The following is a 26456-nucleotide window of genomic DNA, read 5'->3' as shown; positions in this document are numbered from 1 at the left end:
CAAATGGAAAACCAGGCAGCATTTGAGCTGAATACTGAATGAAGCTAGGGATTCTAAAAGGTGGAGATGAGAGAGGGACTGCCTGGGGCAAAGGTAAGGGGATGGGAAATGAACATTGTGTGTTTGCTTAGAGTATTAAGTATGTGAAATAATGAATGTGTAATAAGGCAGATCTCAGATTATGCAAAGCTTTAGGTGCCAAATAGAAGAGTCTGTATTTTGCCTAGAGGTGAGAGGGTAACATTGCCAGACGTATGTTTCAGGAATATTTCTTTGGGATCTGTGAGAACAAAGGACAGATCTGAGGCCAGAAGACCAACTAGGGCAATAGTCCAGGTAAGAGGTGATGGGAACTTGAGTTAGGACGGTTGCTGGGTGAATGGATAGAGGGAAATAGATGTGAGAAATTTTGTGTAGGTGGACTTGACAAGACTTGGAAACTGATGGAATATGGGGTGAGGGTGAGGGAAGAGTTGAGGATGACACTGAGGTTATGAACCTTAATTACTGGAAAAATTTGATGCCTTTGATAAAAATAGGAAAATTTGGATGCGGGGTGAAAACAGTAATAGCATTTTTAGGTTTGCAAAGTGCTTTGCCCTATTCCACTGATCCGTATAACAACCCTGTGATTTGTTATTAGTATCCTCCTTTTACATATGAAAAAAAAAACTGAGGAATAGTAGAGGTTACTTGCCCAGGGTCCTATAGCTAATAGGTTTTTGAGACAGAATATAAACACAGATTTTTTTTTTTGTCTCAGAAAACAAAGTTCTAGCCATTCCTTCATAGAAGAGTGGTTTTGAGAGCAAAGATAGTGATATCTCTTTCAGACATGTTGTATTAAAAATGTCTGTAAGACATTGAATTGAAAATGCCCAATAAACCTTTGGAGGTTTGGGGACTCATCATCCCTTTCAATGAGAGACAGGTCCTAATCTCTATGATGAGGAGAAAGAGCTAGCTTTGGAATTCACTCTAGCACTTTTATTGATTTACTTTAAGCTTTCAGTAAAGGGGACTTGTCATTCCTATTTTGTTGTTGGTGAGTTGTTTTTCATTCATAGCTGCTTCTCTGTGACTTCATTTTCATGACAGAGATACTGAATTGGTTTGTCATTTCCTTCTCCAGCTCATTTTACAGGTGAGGAAACTGAGGCAAACAGGATAAAATAATCTTTTCAGGGTCATATAGCTAGTAAGTGTTTGAGACAGAATATGAATTCAGGAAGATGTGTTTTTCTGTTTCCATTGTGTCACTTACGCTGAAGTTTTACACAATTAGAATGTTTTCAAGCTCTTTATTAGATTTCCCACACATATACATCCTGTCCTCCCACTCTGAACCTTAAATTGTAAAGCTTGGAACTTGAAGGAATTTATTCCATTCTCCCCATTTTACAGATAACAAAACTGAATCCTGGAGGAGGGAAATGTCCTGTCCTAGGTCACACACAAATTTTAACTGATGGAACTGGGACTAGAAATCTGGTGTATTACAGTAGGAATTCCTTTTACAAATGCTTCCACCTCTCAAATTCTGTCATTCTGTCTCATGATTCTTACATCCTGGGCCTCTTTCCACCATCCTCTACTGCCTCAGAGATCATGAGGCCATGTTGTCCATTTCCCTATTTTATAGATGAAGGACCTGAGACCCAGAGTCAGAAAATGCCCTTACCTAAAGTAGAATTTGAACTCAGGTCCTCGGACTCAAAAATCCAGGCTTCTTTCCACTGTATCACATGGAGCCCTAATAGATGTCTCCTCCTACCTTAAACTTTCATTCCCATAATGCTAGACTCAAATCAAATATATTTAATGTAGGTTCAACATCCAACTCAGACACTTATTAGTTGGCACTATGGTTAAGTCTCTTAATTTCCTTCAGCCTCAGTTTACTTGTCTGGGAAATGGGGATGCTGATACCATACAACACCGTTATGAGGTTCAGTGGAGATAATGGTAGCATGTGAAGCAATTTGCGGATCTTGTTTATGATTATAATTATTATCCCATCGAGGATTATTTAGTGTCCCTCAGGTGGGCGAGGCATTCAGCTGAGCTAAGCATGCGCAACAGGAAGGGCAAGACCCAGGAGAATCAGAATAAGAGAAACTGGCCTTAATTATAAATCTGCCGACAAATGTTCACTGAGAGCCTCGGACTGCAGCCAAGCAGCGTGCTAAGTGCTCAACTTCGGCCAACCATGAAATACATCCTAGGGATATCTCCTTTGTGGGAGATGAGAGCGCGCGATGGTGTGGCGGGGGAGGGGAGGGCAAGGCTCCTTTCCCAACTTTCTTTTCCACTGAGTTGCCCAATGAGGCCAGATGGGAAAGAGACTCTACAGAACCGTAGCTCGGGTCTGCCTGTGGCTGTTGGAAGCCCAATTAAATTAGACATAATGCGCGGTGTGGGTAGGTTGTTACCTTTAGCCTGTTGAATCTCCGGGCGCAAGGACGGAGTTTTCTGCTTAATAAAAAAAATTGGTGAGGATCAATCAGCCAGTTAAAGAGCATTTATTAATCCATTTTTCTGTGTCATGTACTACCCTCACGGGAGCTTACATTCCAATGGACAAGACAATATGAGAGATATGTATTATATGATATTGATTATATATCACATTATGTCTAATATTTTTGCACATATTATATATGAAACATATTGTGTAAACTGTATGTCATGTTATGTATGTATCATATATGTATAGTACATATTAAGGAACATGTGTATATGTGTGTGTGTACACACACACACATATACATATATACATGTAGTTGTTTTTTCAATTATCTCTGATGCTTTATGACCCCTTTTGGGGGTTTTCTTGGAGGAGCTAGTGGAGTGGTTTGCAATTTTCTTTTCCAGCTGATTTTATAGAAGAAAGAACTGAGGCAAACAGGGCAAAACGACTTGCCCAGGGTCACACAGCTGGTAAGTATCTGAAGCTGGATTTGAACTCACATCTCCTTGACTCCAGGCTACTCCATTGTGTGGATATGTGTGTGGCGCATGTATGTACATGCACACATATACACAGAGAGACATACAAGGGGCAGCTAGGTGGCGCCATAGTGCATAGAGCCCCAGACCTGGAGTCAAAAAGACTCATCTTCTGAGTTCAAATCCAGCCTCAGACACTTACTGAGATCCTGTGCAAGTCCCTTCACCCCGTTCAGCTTAGTTTCCTCATCTATAAAATGAGCTAGAGAAGGAAATGGAAAACTATTCCATTATCTCTGCTAAGAAAACCCTAAAATGGGGTCATAAAGAGTCAGATACAACTGAGCAACAACAAAATACACACATATGTATAATATATATGCACATGTATTTGTGTGTACATATTTATATATACTTACATTTATTAATACTCGAAGAACTCTAAGACATTCGTTAGAATTGAGAACTTCTCTACCGTCTCAGATTTAGCACCAGAAGGGAACTTAGAGGCCCTCAAAGCCCACCCCTCTAATTTTACAGATAAGAAAACTGAGGTCTAGAGTTGGGAAGAGCCTTGCCTAAAATCTTACAGCTAGTAAATACCTGAAGTGAGATTTGACCCCAGGCCATCCCTAATTCTGAAGCCCAGTCTGGTATCCACTACTTTTTGGTCTCAGGATCTTTTTGCACTCTTAAAAATTATTGAGGATCCCCAAGAGCTTTTGTTTATGTGAGTTAGATCTATTGATATTAATTTGTGTAAAATGTACTAGTATTAAGAGAAATTGTTTTGACCTCCAGGATTCCCTGAAAGACTCTTGGGCACTTCTGGGGGCCCCTGGACTGACCACATTGTAAGAGCCACTGCCCTGCCCTATGGAGAACCCTCCAATCTCATGGGGAGCTTGCATGGGCACTGTTTCTCTCCCCCATCTCCCTGGGAGTTGTTGGAGGACATACAGGTGCTATACCTGACTTGTAACAATAATAATTAATATTAGGAAAATGCAGCATGGTATAGTGAATGGAGAGCCAGATTCAGAGGCATGAAGACCTAGGTTCAAGCCCATCTGTGACACTCACTGGTTGTGTAACCCTGGGCACTTTACCTCTCAGGCTCCCAGGCAACTTTCTAAGACTAAATGGCAGAGAAGATGCTGTCTTACACTTGTACTGAGAGTTTCATTACCAGGAGCTCCCCACCTGCAGGGACCAAAATGGTGATTATCCTGACAACTTACATTTGCACTTTAAGGTTTGCAGAGTCATCCGACTAATGGTTCCCCTAAGACAGGGACTATGTCTATCCTAGCAGACTGGTGCTACCTGAGGGCAGGCTGAAGCTGTCTTGCCTAGTACAACAATGACTGCCCAACTTGCACTATTTTAATTGCCAGATCTCTTCTAAAGTAACTGCCCAACAGTCTCTGAATCTCTCTCTGTCTCTGTCTGCCTCTGACTTTCTCTGTGTCTTTCTTTTTCTGTCTCTCTGTCTCTCTCTTTCTCATCTGTCTTTTTCTTGCATCTCTCTCTCTCCCTTTCTCTCCTCTTCCATTCTCTTCTCTCCTCTCCCCTTCTCTTCTCTCCTCTCCCTTCCTCTCTTCTCCTCTCCTCTCCATATCTCTCTCTTCCTCTTTCCCTACCTCTGTCTGTCTGTCTGTCTGTCTGTCTCTTTCCTTCTCCCGTCTCTCCTCTCCTCTCTGTTTCTCTGTCTCACTGTTGCCATCTCTGCTCTTTCTCCTCTCCTCTCTTCTCTTATTCTCTCCTCTCCCTTCCTCTTCTTTTCTCTTCTCTTCTCTTCCCTCCTTCTTTCCCTCCCTCCCTCCCTCCCTCCCTCCCTATTTTCTTCTCTCTTCCTCTCCCTCTTTTTCTCCCTCCCGCCCTCTGCCTCTTTCTATCTTTCTCTGTCTCTGTCTGTCTCTGTTTCTACCTCTGCTGCTGTCTCTTTGTCTCTGTCTGTCTTTGTCTCTCTCTTTCTCTCTCTCTGTCTCTGTCTCCCTCTCCCTCTCCTCTCTATTCCCCTTCTCTTTTCCCTCTTCCTTTTCTCCCTCTTCCCCTCATCCCAAAGCCTTATAACCTTGCTGCTCTGATGGAATAGTGATTTTTTTTCTGCCCCTGAGTTGGAAGTGAATTCCTTGTGCATTAGTCTTTCAAGCACTCTAGGGAGAAGGGCCTCTGGCTGCTGGCACCTCTGCTCTGCCTGCCTGGCCTTGATTTATGGAATAAAAGAGACAAAGCTCTGGGCTTTTGTGTTGAGAGCTTAAGGGTTTTTCTTTCTTTTGGAAAAAATAATTTTTCCTGGGGAAAAAATCCCCTTTGAGCTCTCCAGAACCAATTCTGAAGAGAAAGCATTTCTAACTGCTACCTCATCTATCCCCACTCCCTGAGAGAGAAGGTAGGGGGCAAGTACCCTTCTCTCTGATGTCAGGGAGGGAGAAACTGAGGCACTGAAAGATCAAATGATTTCTTCCAAGATTACCTGATGAGTCTGTGGAAGAGCCATGAGAGAGATCCTTAGGTTTTTGATACTTAAGACTATGAAAGTTCAATCAACTTTCCTAGTTATGGAGGGCAGCTTGAATGAGCTTTGTGCAATTACACCATTCTCTCCCTATCGTCTGTTATTTATTAACTTTCTATGCACTCTTCTATGGCATTAATAACTTATATTTACATCACATTTTAAACTTGACAAAGCCCTTTTCTTAAATTAACCCTGTGATGTGAGCAGTACAAGTATTATGATTCCCATTTTAAAAATGAGGAAACTGAGGATTGGAGGGGTGAAGGCCGTGTCCATGGTCAAACATGTATCATACCATGCCTCCTGACACCAAGTTTGACTGTGTCCCATCTGTCCTACTTCGCTGATACTCCTATGATTTCAATACCTGACATCAGTCCTTCTTTCTCCTCCCACTCCTGAAATCATTCCCTCCCTATCTTTCTCATTTTCAATATCTTGCAATCTACAGATTCTTTCCCCATGCCTACAAACCTGTTCAGAATTACCCCATATTTACTCTTCATTCAACCCTGTCATTCTCAAGCTATCATTCTATGATTCACCTCCCATTCATTGCCAGATTAGACAGCTAGGTGAGGTGGATAGAATATTGTTTCTGGAGTTAGGAAGAACCAAATTTAAATGTGGCCTCTGACACTTATTAATTACTCATTTAACCTCCACCAGCCTCAGTTTCCTTAGCTGTAAAATGAGGATAACACTAGTACCTACCTTTCATGGCTGTTGCGTGGTTAAAATGAGATATTAGTAAGGTGGTTTGCAAACCTTAAAGCACTGTAGAAATGCTGGTTACTATTTTTATTAATAAATTCCTGGAGTCATCTGCCTCCTGGTTACCTTCATTTCCTTATCACCCACTCACTTCTGAAACCCTCGTGATTATCTTTTCAATCCCACCATTTGAATAAAACTGTTTTTTTTCCCCAAAGGAGCCAGAAATCTCTTAAGTTTGAAATTAGATGGCTTTTTCTTGCTTATTGTACTGCTTGACTTTTGAGTAGCTTTTGACCTGTTGACAACTGGTCATCATATCCTGCACATCCCTAAAACAAACACTCTCTGCTTTCTTGCTTTTTCCTTCTTCCTGTTGGACTATTCCTTCTCGATCTCTTTTTCTGGGTCAGCACCTATCTCCTGCTTCCTCCTTCTGGGAACTTCTTTGGATTTTCTTTCCTACAGATTCTCTTTGTCTCTTTCTCTCATAATACATCTCTTTGCTTCCATGCATTTCCACAAACTGTCACTCACTCTGAGAATGGGCTGTCATACAAAAGAGGCAATAGACTTGTTTTAAAAATAATTTTTATATATATTTTTCTTTTACATCACCTACATTTCCTAATATGTTCCCTCTTTTTCCCAACCTCTCTCCCCTCTTCTCTAGTACCCTTTTTTCCTTTACTCATCTCCCTCATTCCTTCTCTCTTCCTTCCTTTCCCTCCCTCTTTTCTTCTTTCTCTGTTGCTTTCTCTCTCCTTCCCTCCCTCCCTTTCCCTCTCATTTTTCTTTTTTCTCTCCCTCCCCTTCTCTCTCTCCCTTCTTTCCTCCCATATCCTTTCCTTCTTCTTTTCTTTTCCCTCCCCTTCCTCTCTCTTCTCTCCCTCCCCCTCTCTTTCTCTTCTCTCTCCCTTGCCTCTCCTCTCCTTTCCTCACTCTTCCCCTCTCTTTTTGTCTTCTTTGTCTCTCCTTTCTCTTCCTCTCCCTTCCCTCCCTCTTTTCTTTCTCCTGTCCCCTCTTCTCTCTTGTCCTGTCCTCTTCTCTCCTTTCTCTTCCCTTCTCTTTTCTTTCTTCTTCTCCTCTTCTCTCCTCTCCTCCTCTCTCTTCTCTTCTCTCCTCTCTTCTCTCCCCCCTTTTCTTTGTCTCCTTATTTCTCTCTTTTCCTCTCTCCCTCTCCCCTCCTTTTGTCCTTCCTTCTCTCTCCTCCTCTCTTCCTCTCCCCTCCCTTCCTCTCTCTTTCCCTCTCTTCTCTCCTTTCCTCTTCTCTCATTCTTCTCTCCTCCTCTCCTCTCTTCTCCTCTCCTTTCCTCTCCTCCCTCTCCCCATCTCTCTTTGTCTCCTTCTTTTTCTCTCCCCCTCTCTTCCTTTCTCCTCTCTCCCTCTCCCTCTCTGTTTCTGCCTCTCCCTTCCCCCCAGAGAGCAATCCCTTATGACAAAGAATAAAAAGGCAGGAAAAATACTTTCATTGCTAAATTTCCAGAAAAATATAATCTATACTAGCTGCCTTCACTTCTTTACCACCCACTCACTCCTCAATCGCTGCATTTGAGCTCTATCTTAACTGAAATTACTTTCTTTAAGGTCCCCATAGCCTCCTAATTGTTAAATCACAGGATCACATAATTTAGAAACCATTGCAGCTAACTACCTCGCAAATGGGCAAACTGAGACCTAGAATGTGGTAAATGACTTATCTAAGATCCCTCAGGCAATTTGAACCTAGATCCTTTGACTCAAATCCAGGACTTACTCCACTACAGCAGTTTATCTCTACTCAGTGGTCTCTTCTCAGTCTTTGTCCTGTTTTGTAAGTCTGACCAAATCTTCCTCTCCAATGGTCACTTTGCCATTGGCTACTGAGACATGGTCCTTTGCCTGTCTGTGAGTTTTTCTCTACCTTCCATATAGCTTCATTTTCCTGTGTCTTGGTGTGTAGGTGCCTGAACCCTCTCCTCTGATCTCTTGGCAAATTTCATCTACTCCCATGGCTTTAGTTATCATCTCTGTGAAGGCACAAGTCTGCCTTTATTTCCCCCTCCCCTTTTTTTGGGTGAGGCAACTGGGGTTAAGTGACTTGCCCAGGTTCATACAGCTTGTATGTGTCAAGTGTCTGAGCTTGGATTTGAACTCATATCCTTCTGACTCCAGGGCTAGTGCTTTATCCAACATGCCACCTAGTTGCCCCTATATTTTCTATATTTTAAAATAAAATCTATATTTTTAGCACCAATTTCTGCAATGAATTTCATTTTGACATTTCCAGTGGCATGTCCCAAAAGCTTCTCAAACTCAATGTGTCCAAAATCAAGCTTATTTTCTTTTAGATTTCACTATATCTGTCAAGGGTGCCATTATTCACTCTGTCTCCCATCTTCTTGTTGACTCTTCCCCTCTCCCTTCTCTCTGACATCCCAGCAGTTACCAATCCTATTGATTCTGACTGAAACTTGTATTCAATTTCTCCTTTCTTTTCTGTTCTACTTCTTCATTTCAGGCTCTCATTTCCTCTCTCCTAGTCGATCATAATAGTCTTCTAATTGGCCTTCTTGACCATAGTCTTTTTCTTTTTGAGTATGTTTTACTGATCCTTTTTTACAAAATTACTTTTTTCTTTTTTCTCCTATTTTCTTTTCTATTTTATTTTTGTAGTTTTGGCTTTTCAACATACATCTTATATTATGAAATTAACCAAGTATCAATAAAATGAACATTTCAGTATACAGAAAAATGGAAAAAGAGGATTTTAAATGAAATGGTAGTACAAATTTTCATGTATTAACTATTACTCAGCATATAGTTTTAACTATTACTTGGAATATAGTTTTACTTATATTTCTCAGTAACAGCTATTAATAGCAATATAGTTAATACAGTTTTAAGTATTTTATGAGAATAGCAAAACTGGCATGCCTGTTGGTATGTCCTTCTGAAATTCTGATTTTTTTCAGGATAATTAATGTTTCATTAATAATTTTTCCTTCCTTTTTTTTTGTATCATTACACTGCTCATCCCTCTCCCACAATTTCCCCCTCTCAAATAGAAAACATTTCTTGTAACAAAAAAGTCTAGTCAAGCAAAAAAAAATTCAATTATTATCTATTTCTGAAAAAGTTAAGTTTCATTCTGCATCATTGGTCTTCTGAAGTTATGACTAGTCAATGCATTGATTAGAATTCCTAAATTTTTCAAAGATGGTTTCCTTTTCATGGTCATTGTAAAAATTGTTCATATGATTTAATTTAATTCATTCTGCATCGGTTTATAAGAGTCCTCCCAAATTTCTTGGAATACATAATTTCTTTTCTTTTTTTATGCTTAAATCTAAATTCAGCTTATTATTAATTCTCTCTCTGGATGTGGATAGTATTTTTCATCACAATTCCTTTGAAACTGTCTTGGGACATTGTTTTGATTGAAGTAGCTAAGTCTTTCATATTCAATTATCCTTACAGTGTTGCTTTTTATGTTCCCTCTTGAAATTACCTGATATTTAGTTGGCATATTTGTATATAACATATTACACTGCAAGGACTATTTAATTTTCGACTTTATACTTCCAGTGCTTAGCACAATATCTAGTACATACATTACTAGGCCTTTATTTAATAGTGCATTATTTAAAAGACTAACTCCATCAACATAAACCTAAAATACTAAATTAGTATTAAAAATTCATGTATGGATGAGACACTGGCAAACCTGAACTCCAAACCTATTATAGAAGTCTGGGAATCCATAATTTCTTTTTTTTTTTTTTAAATTTAATTTTATTTAATAATAACTTTGTATTGACAGAATCCATGCCAGGATAATTTTTACACAGCATTATCCCTTGAAATCACTTATGTTTCATTTTTTCCCCTCCCTCCCTCCTCCCCCCCCACCCCCAAGATGGCAAGCAGTCCTATATATGTTAATTTTGTTGCAGTATATCCTAGATACAATACACATTTGCAGAACCGAACAGTTCTCCCGCTGCACAGGGAGAATTGGATTCAGAAGGTAAAAATAACTCAGGAAGAAAATCAAAAATCAAATAGTTCACATTCATTTCCCAGTATTCCTTCTTTGGGTGTAGCTGTTTCTGTCCATCATTTATCCAATGAAACTCAGTTAAGTCTCTTTGTCAGAGAAATCCACTTCCATCAGAATACATCCTCATACAATATCGTTGTCGAAGTGTATAATGATCTCCTGGTTCTGCTCATCTCACTTAGCATCAGTCCATGTAGGTCTCTCCAAGCCTCTCTGTATTCATCCTGCTGGTCATTCCTTACAGAGCAATAATATTCCATAACATTCATATACCACAATTTACCTAGCCATTCTCCAATTGATGGGCATCCGTTCATTTTCCAGTTTCTAGCCACTACAAACAGGGCTGCTACAAACATTTTGGCACATACAGATCCCTTTCCCTTTTTTAGTATCTCTTTGGGGTATAAGCCCAATAGAAACACTGCTGGATCAAAGGGTATGCACAGTTTGATAACTTTTTGGGCATAATTCCAGATTGCTCTCCAGAATGGCTGGATTCGTTCACAACTCCACCAACCATGCATCAGTGTCACCATTTTCCCGCATCCCCTCCAACATTCATCATTATTTTTTCCTGTCATCTTAGCCAATCTGACAGGTGTGTAGTGATATCTTAGAGTTGTCTTAATTTGCATTTCTCTGATCAATAGTGATTTGGAACACTCTTTCATGTGAGTGGTAATAGTTTCAATTTCTTCATCTGAAAATTGTCTGTTCATATCCTTTGACCATTTATCAATTGGAGAATGGCTTGATTTTTTATAAATTTGAGTCAGTTCTCTATATATTTTGGAAATGAGGCCTTTATCAGAACCTTTAATTGTAAAGATGTTTTCCCAGTTTGTTACTTCCCTACTAATCTTGTTTGCATTCATTCTGTTTGTACAAAGGCTTTTTAATTTGATATAATCAAAATTTTCTATTTTGTGATCAGTAATGGTCTCTAGTTCATCTTTGGTCACAAATTTCTTTCTCCTCCACAAGTCCGAGAGATAAACTATCCTATGTTCCTCTAATTTATTTATAATCTCGTTCTTTATGCCTAGGTCATGGACCCATTTTGATCTTATCTTGGTATGTGGTGTTAAGTGTGGGTCCTTGCCTAATTTCTGCCATACTAATTTCCAGTTATCCCAGCAGTTTTTATCAAATAATGAAATCTTATCCCAAAATTTAGAATCTTTGGGTTTGTCAAACACTAGATTGCTATAGTTGACTATTCTGTCTTGTGAACCTAACCTTTTCCACTGATCAACTAATCTATTTCTAAGCCAATACCAAATGGTTTTGGTGACTGCTGCTTTATAATATAATTTTAGATCAGGTACAGCTAGACCACCTTCATTTGATTTTTTTTTCATTAATTCCCTTGAGATTCTCGACTTTTTATTGTTCCATATGAATTTTGTTGTTATTTTTTCTAGATCAATAAAATATTTTCTTGGAAGTCTGATTGGTATAGCACTAAATAAATAGATTAGTTTAGGGAGTATTGTCATCTTTATTATATTTGCTCGGCCTATCCAAGAGCACTTAATATTTTTCCAATTATTTAAGTCTGACTTTATTTGTGTGAAAACTTTTTTGTAATTTTGCTCATATAATTCCTGACTTTCCTTTGGTAGGTAGATTCCCAAATATTTTATGCTATCAACAGTTATTTTGAATGGAATTTCTCTTTGTATCTCTTGCTCTTGGATTTTGTTAGTGGTGTATAAGAATGCTGAGGATTTATGGGGATTTATTTTGTATCCTGCTACTTTGCTAAAATTATGAATTATTTCTAATAGCTTTTTAGTAGAATCTCTGGGGTTTTCTAGGTATACCATCATATCATCTGCAAAGAGTGATAGTTTGGTTTCCTCATTGCCTACTCTAATTCCTTTAATCTCTTTCTCGACTCTTATTGCAGAGGCTAGTGTTTCTAATACAATATTGAATAATAATGGTGATAGTGGGCAACCTTGTTTCACTCCAGATCTTACTGGGAAAGGTTCCAGTTTTTCCCCATTGCATATGATGCTTACTGAAGGTTTAAAATATATGCCCCTAACTATTTTAAGGAAAAGTCCTTTTATTCCTATGCTCTCAAGTGTTTTTATTAGGAATGGCTGTTGGATTTTATCAAATGCTTTTTCTGCATCTATTGAGATGATCATATGGTTTTTGTTTGGTTGGTTGTTGATATAGTCAATTATGTTAATAGTTTTCCTAATATTGAACCAGCCCTGCATTCCTGGTATAAATCCTACTTGGTCATAGTGTATTATCCTGGGGATGATTTTCTGTAATCTTTTTGCTAATATTTTATTTAAGATTTTAGCATCAATATTCATTAGGGAGATTGGTCTATAATTTTCTTTCTCTGTTTTCAGCCTACCTGGTTTAGGTATCAGTACCATATCTGTGTCATAAAAGGAGTTTGGTAGGACTCCTTCAATCCCTACTTCTTCAAATAGTTTATTTAGCATTGGAGTTAATTGATCTTTAAATGTTTGATAGAATTCAGATGTAAATCCATCTGGTCCTGGGGTTTTTTTCTTAGGGAGTTGATTAATAGTTTGTTCTATTTCTTTTTCTGAGATAGGAGTGTTTAGGATGTTTACTTCTTCCTCTGTTAGTTTAGGCAAGTTATATTTTTGGAGGTATTCTTCTATTTCATTTAAGTTGTCGAATTTATTGGCGTAAAGTTGGGCAAAGTAACTCCTAATTATTGCTCTAATTTCCTCTTCATTAGTGGTGAGTTCTCCCTTTTCATTTTTAAGACTAACAATTTGATTTTCCTCTTTCCTTTTTTTAATCAGATTTACTAAGGGTTTGTCTATTTTGTTGGTTTTTTCATAGAACCAACTCTTAGTTTTATTAATTAATTCAATAGTTTTTTTACTTTCAATTTTATTGATCTCTCCTTTTATTTTCTGAATTTCAAGTTTAGTGTTTGATTGGGGGTTTTTAATTTGTTCCTTTTCTAGCATTTTTAGTTGCAAGCCCAATTCATTGACCTTCTCTTTCTCTATTTTATACAAATAGGCCTCTAGAGATATGAGATTTCTTTATTATATTATATTATATATTATTATATTACCGCTTTGGCTGCATCCCATACATTTTGGTATGATGTCTCATTATTATCATTTTCTTGGATGAAGTTATTAATTATGTCTATAATTTGCTGTTTCACCCAATCATTCTTTAGTATGAGATTATTTAGTTTCCAATTATTTTTTGGTCTACTTTCCCCTGGCTTTTTATTGAATGTAATTTTCAATGCATCGTGGTCTGAAAAGGATGCATTCACTATTTCTGCCTTACTGCATTTGAGTTTGAGGTTTTTATGTCCTAATATATGGTCAATTTTTGTATAAGTTCCATGAACTGCTGAAAAGAAGGTGTACTCCTTTCTGTCCCCATTACATTTTCTCCAGAGATCTATCATACCTAATTTTTCTAGTATTCTATTTATCTCTTTGACTTCTTTCTTATTTATTTTGTGGTTTGATTTATCTAATTCTGAGAGTGCAAGGTTGAGATCTCCCACTATTATAGTTTTACTGTCTATTTCTTCTTGCAGCTCTCTTAATTTCTCTTTTAAGAATTTAGATGCTACACTACTTGGTGCATATATGTTTAATATAGATACTTCTTCATTATTCATTCTACCCTTTAGCAAGATATAGTGCCCTTCCTTATCTCTTTTGATTAGATCAATTTTTGCTTTAGCTTGATCCGAGATCAGGATGGCTACCCCTGCTTTTTTGGCTTCACCTGAAGCATAGTAGGTTTTGCTCCAACCTTTTACCTTTAACCTGCATGTATCACCCCGCTTCAGGTGTGTTTCCTGTAAACAACATATTGTAGGATTCTGGCTTTTGATCCATTCTGCTAACCGCTTCCTCTTTATAGAGGAGTTTACCCCGTTCACATTTATGGTTAAAATGACCAATTCTGTATTACTTGCCATCTTGTTAACCCCGGTTTATGCTATTCTCCCTTCTTACTCCCTTACCCCCCTTCCCAGTATTAAGCTTGTGAGCACCACTTGCTTCTCACAGCCCTCCCTTTTTTAGTATCCCTCCCCTCCCTTAGAGTCCCCCCCCAACTTACCCCTTTCCCTCCCAGTTACCGTATTCCCTTCCACTTAGCTTATTCCTTCCCGTTTCACTTTTCCCTTCTCACTTTTCAATGAGGTGGGAGAAGTTTCACCATAGATTGAATATGTCTAAAATTCTTCTCTTAATGCCAATTCTGAAAGCAGTAAAATACTCACTATATTCATCCCTCTCCATTCTTTCTCTCAGATATACTAGGTTTTCTTTGCCTCTTCATGAAATGTAGTACCCCCACTTTCCCTTTTTTCTGGTACAATGTCCTTTCCACATCTAGTTTCTAGAACAAGGTATACATGTTTTCTTTATACATCTTTATAGCCGAAATATAGATCCCAAGATTAATCTTTACCTTTTTAGATTTCTCTTGAGTTCTGTGCTTGTAGATCAAATTTTTTGTTAAGTTCTGGCTTTTTCATCAGAAATAGATGAAATTCGCTTATTTCGTTGAATGTCCATCTTCTTCCCTGGAAAAAGATGCTCAATCTCGCTGGGTAAGTTATTTTTGGTTGCATACCAAGTTCCTTAGCCTTTCGGAATATCATATTCTAGGCCCTTCGATCCTTTAATGTGGATGCTGCCAGATCCTGGGTGATCCTTATTGTGGCTCCTTGATACTTGAATTGGGTTTTTCTAGCCGCTTGCAGTATTTTTTCCTTCGCCTGAGGGTTCTGGCATTTGGCCACTATATTCCTTGGTGTTTTGATTTTAGGATCCCTTTCAGTAGGGGATCGATGAATTCTTTCAATGTCTATTTTACCTTCTGTTTCTATGACTTCTGGGCAGTTCTCTTTGATAATTTCCTGGAAAATAGTGTCCAGGCTCTTTTTTTCATCATACTTTTCTGGAAGTCCGATGATTCTCAGGTTGTCTCTCCTGGATCTGTTTTCCAGGTCTGTTGTCTTCCCCAGAAGGTATTTCACATTCTTTTCCATTGTTTGATTTTTTTGGATTTGCTTGACTGATTCTTCTTGTCTCCTCGAGTCATTCAATTCCAATTGTTCGACCCTGATTTTCAGTGAGGTATTTTCTTCACTCACTTTTTTAAGATCTTTTTCTAATTGTCCAATTGAGTTCTTTTGTTCTGTGGAATTTTTTTCCATTTCGCCAATTTTGTTTTCCAGTTCACCAATCCTATTTTTCAAGGATTTGGTTTCTTTATCCACTCTCTCTTTAACTGACTTCTCCAGGCTCTTTTGCCAAGCCTCCCTCTCCTTTTGCCAAGTCTCCCTCTCCTTTTGCAAAGCCTCCTTCTCCTTTTGCCAAGCCTCCTTCCCCTTTTGCAAAGCCTCCCTCTCCTTTTCCCATTTTTCTTCTAGCTCCCTTGTGAGAGCCTTTTTAATTTCCTCCATGAGATTCATCTGTGCTGAGGAACATATGATCTCCTCCTTTGGGGATTCACCTGGGGACTGTTTGTTTTTAGTCTCCTCAGGATTTGGAGTCTGCTCTTTATCTGTATAAAAGCTGTCAAAGGTTAAATTCTTTTTCAGTTTCTTGCTCATTCTGTCTATTAATCAAAGACAAACTATCAAAGAAACAGAAGAAAAAAAACCCTTGAATGGAGGCTGCTTTCTTTGGGGGGGGGCAGGGTATTCGTGAGGCACGGGTCCTACTGTGCTATGGCGCGAGCGCTCTGAGACACTGTGGGGGAGGGGTGGCCAGGTCCCGAGAGACTCCAGCTGTTTGGGGTTGTATTCTTCACTCCCGGTGTTTTTAGCTTCTCTGCTGGGCTGCTGACTTGCTGCCGGAGCAGAGCAAAGTATCTAATCCTGTAGCAAAGCTCTCCCCGCAGAGACGGCTGCGATCACGCCCCACCCCCTCTCCGCTCTGCTCGGCTCTGAGCTGCTTTCTGTGCTCTTGCTGCAGCTGCTGCCCGCAGACTGCTTCCGATTTAAATACCGTCCCCGCCCTCGTGCAAAAACAGACCTTTCTTGACGAGTCTCAAGGATGGTTTCTCTTGGTAAGTAATTGTATGTTTTTTTTCAGTCGAGCATTAATTCAGAGGCATGAAATGAAATGGATAGTGAGAGAAAAACATGGAGGTTACACAGGAGTGTATTTCCTCTCCGCCATCTTGAATCCATAATTTCTTAAGGCATAATGAAAAAGTGTATATAGAAGCTTGTCTTCAAGCTAGTGTTATTCTTGAGAATGAACCCCAAAATCTGAAATAGTTTTGGAGGTCATATGGTAGAAGAGAGGGAGTCAGAAAGAAATTGTGGCTCTCTTTTGTTCAGGTTCTAGAAGGTTTATATTATATAGGATTTAGACACCTGAACATGAACTACATGTACACAATTATGCACTGTTCTTGAGGGCAACATGAAAGCAAGGTAGATTGAAACAGATATGAGTAACTGTGAAATTTGGAAAATTTTTCAATAAAATTTGGATGAAGCCAAAATAGAAGCTTGGGTTGACCCATAACAAGGCATGAGCATGGTAACATAAAACAATGGTATGTTCAAGGATAACTAGTACCTCTGCTATGAGGTTTTGTCAAGTTCTTTTCAGGGTTACTTATTCATCTTTGGTGTCCACCTGTGACCCAATTCTTTTTTTTTAAATTGAAGCTTTTTATTTTCAAAACATATGCATGGATAATTTTTCCAACATTAACCTTTGCAAAACTTTGTGTTTCAACTTTCCCTCCCTTTCTTTTACCCCTCCCCTAGATGGCAAATAATCCAATATATGTTAAACATGATAGAAATATATATTAAATTCAATATATGCATACATATTTATACAATTATCATGCTGCACAAGAAAAATCAGATCAAACAGGAAAAAAAATGAGAAAGAAAACAAAATGCAAGTCAACAAAAAGAGTGAAAATGCTATGTTGTGATCCACACTTCTCTCTCCGGATGTAGATGACTCTTCATCACAAGATCATTGGAAATGGTCTGAATCATCTCATTTTTGAAGAGAGTCATGTGCTTCAGAATTGATCATTCTATAATTTTGTTGTTACTCTATACAATGATCTTCTGGTTCTGCTCATTTCATTTAGCATCAGTTCATGTAAGTCCCTCCAGGCCTTTCTAAAATCATCCTGCTGGTCATTTCTTATATAATAAATAATATTCCATTACATTCATATACCACAATTTATTCAGCCATTCTCCAACTGATGGGCATCCACTCAGTTTCCATTTTCTTGCCACTATGAAAAGGGCTGCCACAAACATTTTTGCATATAAAATGGATGTGACCCCATTCTTATCTGTGGCTCCAAGAAGATGTAGCAGGCACAGCAATCACACCCTGGTAAAACTGTCTTAGCAAATGCACTAAACCAGGTTGAGGATAACCAGTGGACCTCAAGCCTGTCAATGAATTAGGGGCAAGTTTACCCCCAAGCATATTAAGACTTCCCCAGTGGAATTGTTAGATGAGAACAATTTGTTCCAGTGGTCATGAAAGCAGCTGAAAGCAGGCTCTGTAGAGTACCTAGAGCTTAGTCATACATCAAACACATCAAAGTTATCCACTTCATCCCTGGCCATCACCAGTCATTTTAATTTTTGTCTTGCCATTGGACTTTAATGACTCTGGAAGAGTGTGGCTGATGATGATTGGGAAACTTTATGCAACTCTCCCTCACTTAAATCTACTTCATTTGCAAGTTAAGACATTATCCCATAATATCAATGATCTTCAAAAACAAAGGATAGGTAGGGAATCTAGGACCTGGGAGAACCCCAAATACCTTGTAGCTATCCATAGCATTCCTGGAATTATTAGAGTCAGGTGACGTTCTGGGTGTAGACAATCTTTAATCACAGAAGGTTGAATTTAAAAAGAGAAATCTTTTTTTTCCCCAAAAAACATAATAAATAATTTCCCCTACAATTTCATCTTTCTGGGCTTTCCTAAGACCAACATTTTTATGCTAGCAAAAGCATAATTACAAAGCAAAAATCTTTTTACCTGCTGACTGTGTGATCATGGATTTATTTGACTCCTCAATCTAGGCAATTCTATTAGACAATATATTCCAATGAAAATGTCAACTTGCACTGATAAAGAGTGTTTGAAGCATTCCCTCTAGCAGTACTTTGTGGGTCTATTTCACTTTTTTCTCTGTGTCCACAAGCACTCTGACACTTAGAGACAGACATAGGGACTACCCTTGATACAGAGAATTTCTGGATGAGGAAACTTTTTTAACAATACAAATCTGCAATTTATTATCTTAGAGAGTTGCCTGTGGTATTGAGAAATCAAAGGACTTGTCCTGGGTCTCACAGCCAATATACATAGTAGGCACTTAATGAATACTTACTTATTTTTGTCTGAGATCAGGGATAAAAAATCTTCCCTATCTGTTTCACAATTTTGTTTTATCCATTTCATTGGGGGAACTTTTTCTTTCCTCTCCTTTCTGGAGAAAGTCATTGGGAAGTAGCTCAGTGTTGTTGAGGCTTTCACCTGGACTTCTCAGACAGCATGCTACTCCAGACTCCTGCCTCTAACCAGCATAGATTAGCTATCATCTGATAGAGCCTTAAGACAATGGAACACAGGACACTTAGATTTGGTTGGCTCCAATTTTCAAACTTATTTGTCTCACTCTTCCTCATGTACATTTGTTCCAGATTGTGTGATACATTTCCAGTTACCATTTGAACAGGCTAATAAAAGCTCTACATATAGCTTCCCATTTCCTTTATTTTTGTTGTTTTGGGATTTTCTCTCTGCTCCAATTATTTTGTTTTTATTCATCTTGTCATCCTCTTATACCACCCTTTCCCCAATAGAATGTAAGGTCCTTGAAGGCAAAGATTGTTTTGCTTTGTCTTTGCGTCCTCAGTGCCTGAATAGTAGTCACTTAATAAATTCTTCCTCCTCCTCCTCCTCCTCTTCCTCTTCCTCCTCCTCCTCGGAGCAATAGATTAGTTTCCCAGTTGTTTAAATCTGATTTTATTTGTGTGAAAGATGTTTTGTAATTGTGTCTACATAATTCCTGGATTTGTCTTGTCAGGTAGACTCCCAAGTATTTTTAATTGTCTACAGATATTTTACTTTTTTTGAGGGGGGGAGACAGTTGAGGTTAAATGACTTGTCCAGGGTCATGAAACTAGTAAGTAATAGGCTGCATTTGAACTCAGGTCCTCCTGACTCCAGATAGCTGTACAGTTATTTTAAATGGAATAAATTCCTACTGGATGAATTGAGGGAGAGGAGTAAACAAGAGGCAGGAATGTCTAGAAAGGGCTGAGACATGAAGCTGACTAGGATTGGTCATCACATAAAGGAGAAAGCAGGGTCCCAATGAAAGCACAAGATATCCAGTATTCATGTATATACATGTGCTGTATGTATATGTGTGTCTGTGGGTGTGTGCTTAAAATATTTAAAAGGAAAGGGAAGGCTCATCAGAAATGGGGTCAGGGGCTTGTTTTGAGGAGAAACCTTGGCTGATTCTGTAGTCTTACCTGAGGCTTATCCGAGGCCCAAGGGACTTTTGATTTACTAAGTTACCCTTTGTAAATTGAGGCTCTCTTTCCCGAAACTCCTTTCTTATGCTGGGACTTCTCCCTTGCCTCTGTTGGTAATAGTCTTTTCTTTTCCTTTTCTTTCAGGAATCTCTTGGATAAAGACATGTTCTCCAAGTCAGACCCATGTAAGTCCCTATACTGTTCGGGAATACTGTTTGCTATTTCATAGATATTGCCTTGGTGGATGGGTGGACTTCTGGACTCTGGTTGACCTTCTTCCTTAGTATAATAATCCTAAATATAAAGGTAGAGAATCAGTGGAGAATATCATCCCATTTTATTTTATTCCCCTGGGGATTTAAACCCTCTACTCCTGTCTCCTAGGACAGTATCAAAAGATCTTCTTCCCTCTCTCCTCCCTAAAAGGGTAGTAGTCAGGGATGGATGTATTAACCCTGATAGCTTTGCCAACCTGCTAAATGGAGAAGGCAGAGGGATGCTTCAGATATTCCAGACAGGGAAGATAAATTAATCTATTAGAACAAGACCTGTTCTAAAGTGTGAGATGTTTAAATATCAACTAGCAACCAGGAGTCTTCTCTTCTTTTACTAGCATGAATTATCACTAGTCCCTTGGTCCAGGGACCTTCTTTCTTAGTTCCTGCTAGATTCAAATATTTGTGTTGTTCAGTTGTGTCTCACTCTGTGATCTCATTTGTGGTTTCCTTGGCAAAGATACTGAAGAGGTGTGCCATTTCCTTCTCTAGTTCATTTTATAGATGAGGAAACTGAGACAAAGTTAAGTGACTTGCCCATGTTCTTCCAGCTAATAAGTGTATGAGACCACATTTGAATTCAGGAAGATAAGTCTTCCTACTTCAGACTTTATCTATTTTGCCACATATCTCCCTTGAAAAAATCATGTAAAAACCCACCAAACTTTACTGACTTGGTAGCGGATACCCCATGTCCTTCAGAGTCCCAGCAGAACATCTAACTCCTTGTGTCCATCCTCCCTAATTCCCTGTTTCCTTGTACTGAGTTTTGGGGTTTCCTGAACATTTTAAGTCTATGGTAAGGCAAGTGGGAACAGTGGTAGTTAACATAGTATGAATTTTCATTTTGTCTAATATAGTTTAATAGATTTAGAACTGGTAAGGATAGGCCATTTAATTTAGTCCCCTCGTTTTACAGAGGCAGCTGAGGCCTATAAAATGGAAGTAATTTGACCAAAATGATTATAGCTTGTGTCTTAGTCTTGTGTGAAATTTGAACCCAGGTCTTATAAGTCATGATTTCAAATGTAGTCTCATACAACTTATTAGCTGTGTGACTCTGGGCTAAATCTTCCTCAATTTCCTCATCTATAAAGTGGGACTATTGAAGGGTTATTTCTAGAATCAAATGAGATATTTGTAAAGCACCTAGTAAGAAATATTTGTTTCTTCTTATCCCATTCATTCTAGACTCTAATCCAGTATCCTGTTCACTATACCTAACTGCCTTTATTACTTATCACAGCACATTAGACATTGCCCCAAGTTGATAGGGACTAGAGGAAATCCAGGCCAGCCCCTTCCTCTTTTAGGGGAGAAAACTGAAGCTAAAGGAAATGTAACAGTGGACTAATGTAATAAAAGGGCCATGAAGTGGTGAAATGAAAATACTTCTGAACCAGGTATAAGGAGATCTGCTTTTTGATTCTGGTGCTATTGCTAACTAGTTGTGTGATCTTGATCAATCCATGTTACCTCTCTGGGACTCAGTCCCCTTCTCTGTAAAAGAGAATAAATAATAAGGCTCACTCTCTCGCTTTCCCCTTCCCCCATCCCATCTTATCTCCTCACAAAGTAATTTTGAGAATTGAATAAGATAATTACATAAAAGCTCTTCGGCAGTCCCTCCCTTCTTCAGAATGTTCAGCTCTGAGTCTCCTCAAATTCTTCCTCTTATTGGACTTTCTGTCTCCAAAGTGCACTCACTCCCCACCCTCGCTAACATTATCTGATTCCAGGATTCCCTGTTAAATTTGTGCCAAAATCTCCCCCTTGCAACTTCTCCCCCTTTTTCACAATCATCTGAATCTTCTTCCCTCTCCCTCACATCAATTCTCAGACCTAGTTTAGGCCTTGCAGGTTGACATAATTCAATTATAACAATCATTTATTAAACATCAACTATAAGCCTAACTCTGAGAATACAAAGCGGAAGGAAAAAACCTTGTCCCTATTCTTGAGTAGTTTATGGTCTAATGGGAAAAGGAAGAGTTAAAATGTGTCTGTTTGATTCATCACTGGACCTACTTTGGCCCAAGCCAATGGAGGTGAAAATAGAAGCCAAATTAAGCTAGAAACAATGTGATAGAGTAAAAGGAACATTAGATTTGGAATAAAAAGGCCCACATTCAAATCCCAACTCTGCCAATTAGTAGCTTTGTGTATTTTTTTGCAAAATATTCTTTGGGACTCAGTTTCTTACCATGTAAAATGAAGGGGTTGGGTTAAATGATCTTAAATATAATTTCCACTTTGACATCAGTGAGCCCTCTCCTGGGATGGAGGCCCACAGATATTCTGGGCCTAACCTCCCCATTCTCTCTCAGTTCTAAGGATTTTCATTGGCTTGTCCCCTATGCAAGAAACTTTTTTCAATATCCCTTGATGCTAATGCCTTCCCAGAGTTGACTCTCTCTAATTTGTTCTCTCTATATTTTGCTCACACATAGTTATTTGCATGTTGTTTCTTCCACTAGGGCAGTTAGGTGGTACAGTGGTTAGAGTGCTGTCCTGAGTTCATAATCTGACTTTGGACTTTTCCTAGCTTTGTGATTCTGGAAAATTCACTTTGCCTCAGTTTCCTCATCTGTAAAATGAGCTGGAGAAGGAAGATAAACCACTTCAATATCTTTGCCAAGAAAATCTCAAATGAGATCACAAAGTATCAAATACAACTGAACAATCAAAAACCCTGTAAAATTCTTTCTCCCTGCTGAACGCCTTCCTCCTTATCTTAGTTCTTCTTTCTTCAACTTCTTGTCTAAGTCCTTAATCTTTGTGTTTTTCTTTCCCCCCAGTATGTGTGATGTACACTCAAGGAATGGAGAACAAGCAATGGAGGGAGGTAGGTACCATTCTTCTCATCCCTCAATAAATGCATTTATTGGCCTGTCATCTGTTTGCCTCTGTCTCTACTTCTGTCTCTGTCATCTAGCTGGGTTATTTCTAACTGTAGAGTCTCAATCCCCTTAGGAAGTTATGTTAGCATGGGGACAGGGAAGTCAAGGCAGGGACACTTCAAGACCCTCCTTTCATGTTAAACTCATTCTGGAGTAAAGTCACTAATTTCCACTCTTCAGTAAAATTCTCAAATTCTTTCCACTCCCTTTGCCTTTATGATTACTTTTTATCTACTTTTCATTTACTTTAAATAAACCTTGTTAATATACTTGTCTTTCCTGATGGATTATGAGCTTTTTGCTTGATGGCATGGACAAATCAGCAAGCAATCCCATATAAATCAAACATTACATTCTTTTTCTTTAAAAATTATTCATTTTGAAATTAATTAAAATAGATCAAACCCCTCATAAAATTCCATGTACATAACCCAACACAAAAAGAGAATCAATATGAAACCATGAGTCTCTATTTCATACTGTTTGCTTTTTAAAAATTTTATTTTTTTATTATAACTTTTTATATACAGAACATATGCATGGGTAATTTTTCAACATTGACCCTTCTTTCCCCCCACCCCCTCCCCTAGATGGCAGGTAGACCAATATATGTTAAATATGTTAAAGTATATGTTAAATACAATATATGTGTACATATTTATGCAATTATCTTATTGCACAGGAAAGATTGGATTTAGAAAGAAGGTAAAAATAACCTGAGAAGAAAAAAAAATTAAAATGCAAGCAAACAATAACAGAAAGAGTAGAAATGTTATGTTGTGGTTCATACTCATTTCCCAGTGTTCTCTCTCTGGGTGTAGCTGGTTCTCTTCATTATAGATCAATTGAAACTGATTTGGGTGTTCTCATTGTTGAAAAGAGCCACGTCCATCAGAGTTGATCATCATACAGTATTGTTGTTGAAGTGTATAATGATCTTCTAGTTCTGCTCATTTCACTCAGCATCAGTTCATGTAAGTCTCTCCAGGCCTCTCTGAAATCATCCTGCTGGTCATTTCTTATAGAATAATAACATAACATTCATATATCACAATATATCCAATTGGTGGGCATCCCTTCAATTCCAGTTTCTGGCCACTACATAAAGGGATGCCACACGGTTTGCTTTTTTTGAACAACATCAATGTAATAAGTTCTATGCATTCTTTTCAAAGCTATTCTGCTTTTCTGTGCTTCCTTCTAAAATTTCTTTTGTTCTCTGTTGTGCACTTGGGCTTACATTCTAATAAAGGAGACAACATAGACACTTATAAGTATATAATGAATATATGCCATATAGGGATAAGGATTTAGTCTGTAATTTCATTGGCATGGGGAACTCCCAGGTGAGGAAATTCTCACTAATGCAGGTCAGCACATATTGTATTAGAGAGTTGCCTAGAAACTCAGGAGCTGTGACATGTCCAGGGTCATGCAGAGATAAGTGTTGAGTCCACGTCATCCTGATACTAAGATCTGCTCTCTATTCATAAAAAGACAAATATACAATGTATCAAATATACAGTAAACATAAGGTATTTTTACATTTTCACTATTATTTTAATTTTTCAATTACATGTAAAGATAGTTTTCAATGTTCATTTTTGTAAGATTTTGAGTTCCGAATTTTTTCTGTCTTCTTCCCTTACCTCCCCCTCCCCAAGATCTCAAGAAATTTGATATAGTTTATACATGTATGATCATTTAAAACATATCCATATTTGTTATGTTGTAAAAAGAAAAATCAAAATAAAAGGGGAAGATTATGAGAAAGAAAAGCAAATCAAAAACCAAACCAAAACAAAACAAAAAAACAAACGGTGAAAACAGTATGCTTCGATTAGCATTCAGTCTCCATGGTTCTTTCTCTAAATGTGAATGGCATTTCCTATCTTAAATCTATTGGAATTGTCTTAGATCACTGTTGCTGAGAAGAGCTAAGTCTTTCATAATTGATCATCACATAATCTACAAGATAATTTTTGGAGGGAGACATTAGTAACTGGGGCAATTCAAAAAAAGTCTCATGTAGAAGGTGGCTGTTGAGCTGAACTTTGAAGGAATCTAAGCATTCTAAGAGGCAGGGATAAATAAGAACACTCCAGATATGAAGGGCACTAGAATGGGAGATAGAATGTGATATATAAGGAACAGCAAGACCACCAGTTTTTATGGAAGATGAAGAAGGTCTCACAGGGGAAAATGTGTAATGAGTTTGGAAAAGTAAGTGGGTCAAGGTTGTAAAGAGCTAGAAATGCCAAACAGAGAAGCTTGTATTTCATCCTAGAGGTAATAAATACCCACTGGAGAAGACTGAACAATGGAATGAGATGTTCATTCTGTATTTTAAGACTATCATTTTAGCAGCTTAGTGGAGGGATGAATTAGAAAAGGAGGGTGGAGAATAGAGCCAGGGAGTCCAAGAGAGAGATGATAAGAAATTCTGAACTAGGGTATTGACCATTTAGATGGAAAGAAGGGGGTGGTTATGAGAGAATTTGGAGGCAGAATCAACAAGATTTAGCAAATGATTTAGATTTATGGGGTGAGAGACAGAGAAGAGCTGAAGATGACTCTAAAGTTGTAAATTTAGATAACTTAGGGTTGGGGAAGAAGAATGATAGAGTCTTGACATCTTGCTTGATATCAGGTGCTTGATAAATGTCTGTTGAGGACCCAGGCTGATGAAATCTTTTGGGAACTTTGTTACTTACCTTCCTCAAAAAACCTTCATAGGTTCCCCATTGTATATGAAATTAAGTTCAAATTACTGAGTGTGAAATTCAAGACTCCACCAATTAATTCTGCCCCACATTTTCAATTTAATATTTCACTATACTCCTCTAGTTATTATTTAGTTAAGACTTTGCAAACCTACAATATTTTGTTTTCAGGGTTGCAAGGTGCTTAACAAATATTACCTCCAGTTTTTGAGGGGTGGGTGGGTGGGATAGAGGTGGAGTAGGGGTGTCCTTGATGGATTACCTAATCAACCTGATGAGATTTCAGGATTTGGGACGGTTTAGAGGCAGCAAAGGGAACCTCTTACTCATGGTCTATAAAAACAAGCTGGACCACCCTCATTCTGCCTCTGATTTTTTTTTTGATAGGTTCCCCCCTTTATTGTAGTGAGCAATGTTAGGGAAGAAACCGGAGACCACCTTATGCATCTTGTGGCTCAGGGTTCCCTTAGAATTTTGGACTCACACTGAATCTTATCCCTTATCTGCTACTGTTTATATTCTCTGTATAAGTTTTATAATAATAGTAACAACAACTAGCATTTATTAGTACTTTAAGGTTTGCAAAGCACTTAAAATATGATTTCATTTTTATTGTCACAATAATTCCAGGAGGAAGGCGCTACTGTTTCCTACTGTAAACTGAGGAAACAGTTTACAGATGAGTAAACTGAGTCAGACAAAAGTCAAGTGACTTGCTTGAAGTCACAAGCTAATTTCTGAGTCAGGAGTTGAACTCAGGTCTTTTTGCCTGC

At 38.3% G+C, this 26456-nt stretch overlaps 1 protein-coding gene across 1 annotated transcript in view; it reads left to right on the top strand.

Annotated features, from left to right (window-relative positions):
- CPNE5 (copine 5) overlaps positions 1–26456 on the top strand; it is a 202490-nt gene that overhangs the window by 11341 nt on the left and 164693 nt on the right. Inside the window, 2 exon segments of the mRNA XM_051996747.1 lie at positions 19930–19970; positions 22859–22905. Coding sequence (XP_051852707.1) covers positions 19930–19970; positions 22859–22905 — 88 coding nt within the window.

The sequence above is a fragment of the Antechinus flavipes genome, chromosome 4, assembly GCF_016432865.1.
Source record: "Antechinus flavipes isolate AdamAnt ecotype Samford, QLD, Australia chromosome 4, AdamAnt_v2, whole genome shotgun sequence".
Classification (NCBI taxonomy): Eukaryota; Metazoa; Chordata; class Mammalia; order Dasyuromorphia; family Dasyuridae; genus Antechinus; species Antechinus flavipes.
Note: the sequence above shows the minus strand (reverse complement) of the source record. Positions and strands in the feature narration are given on the sequence as shown.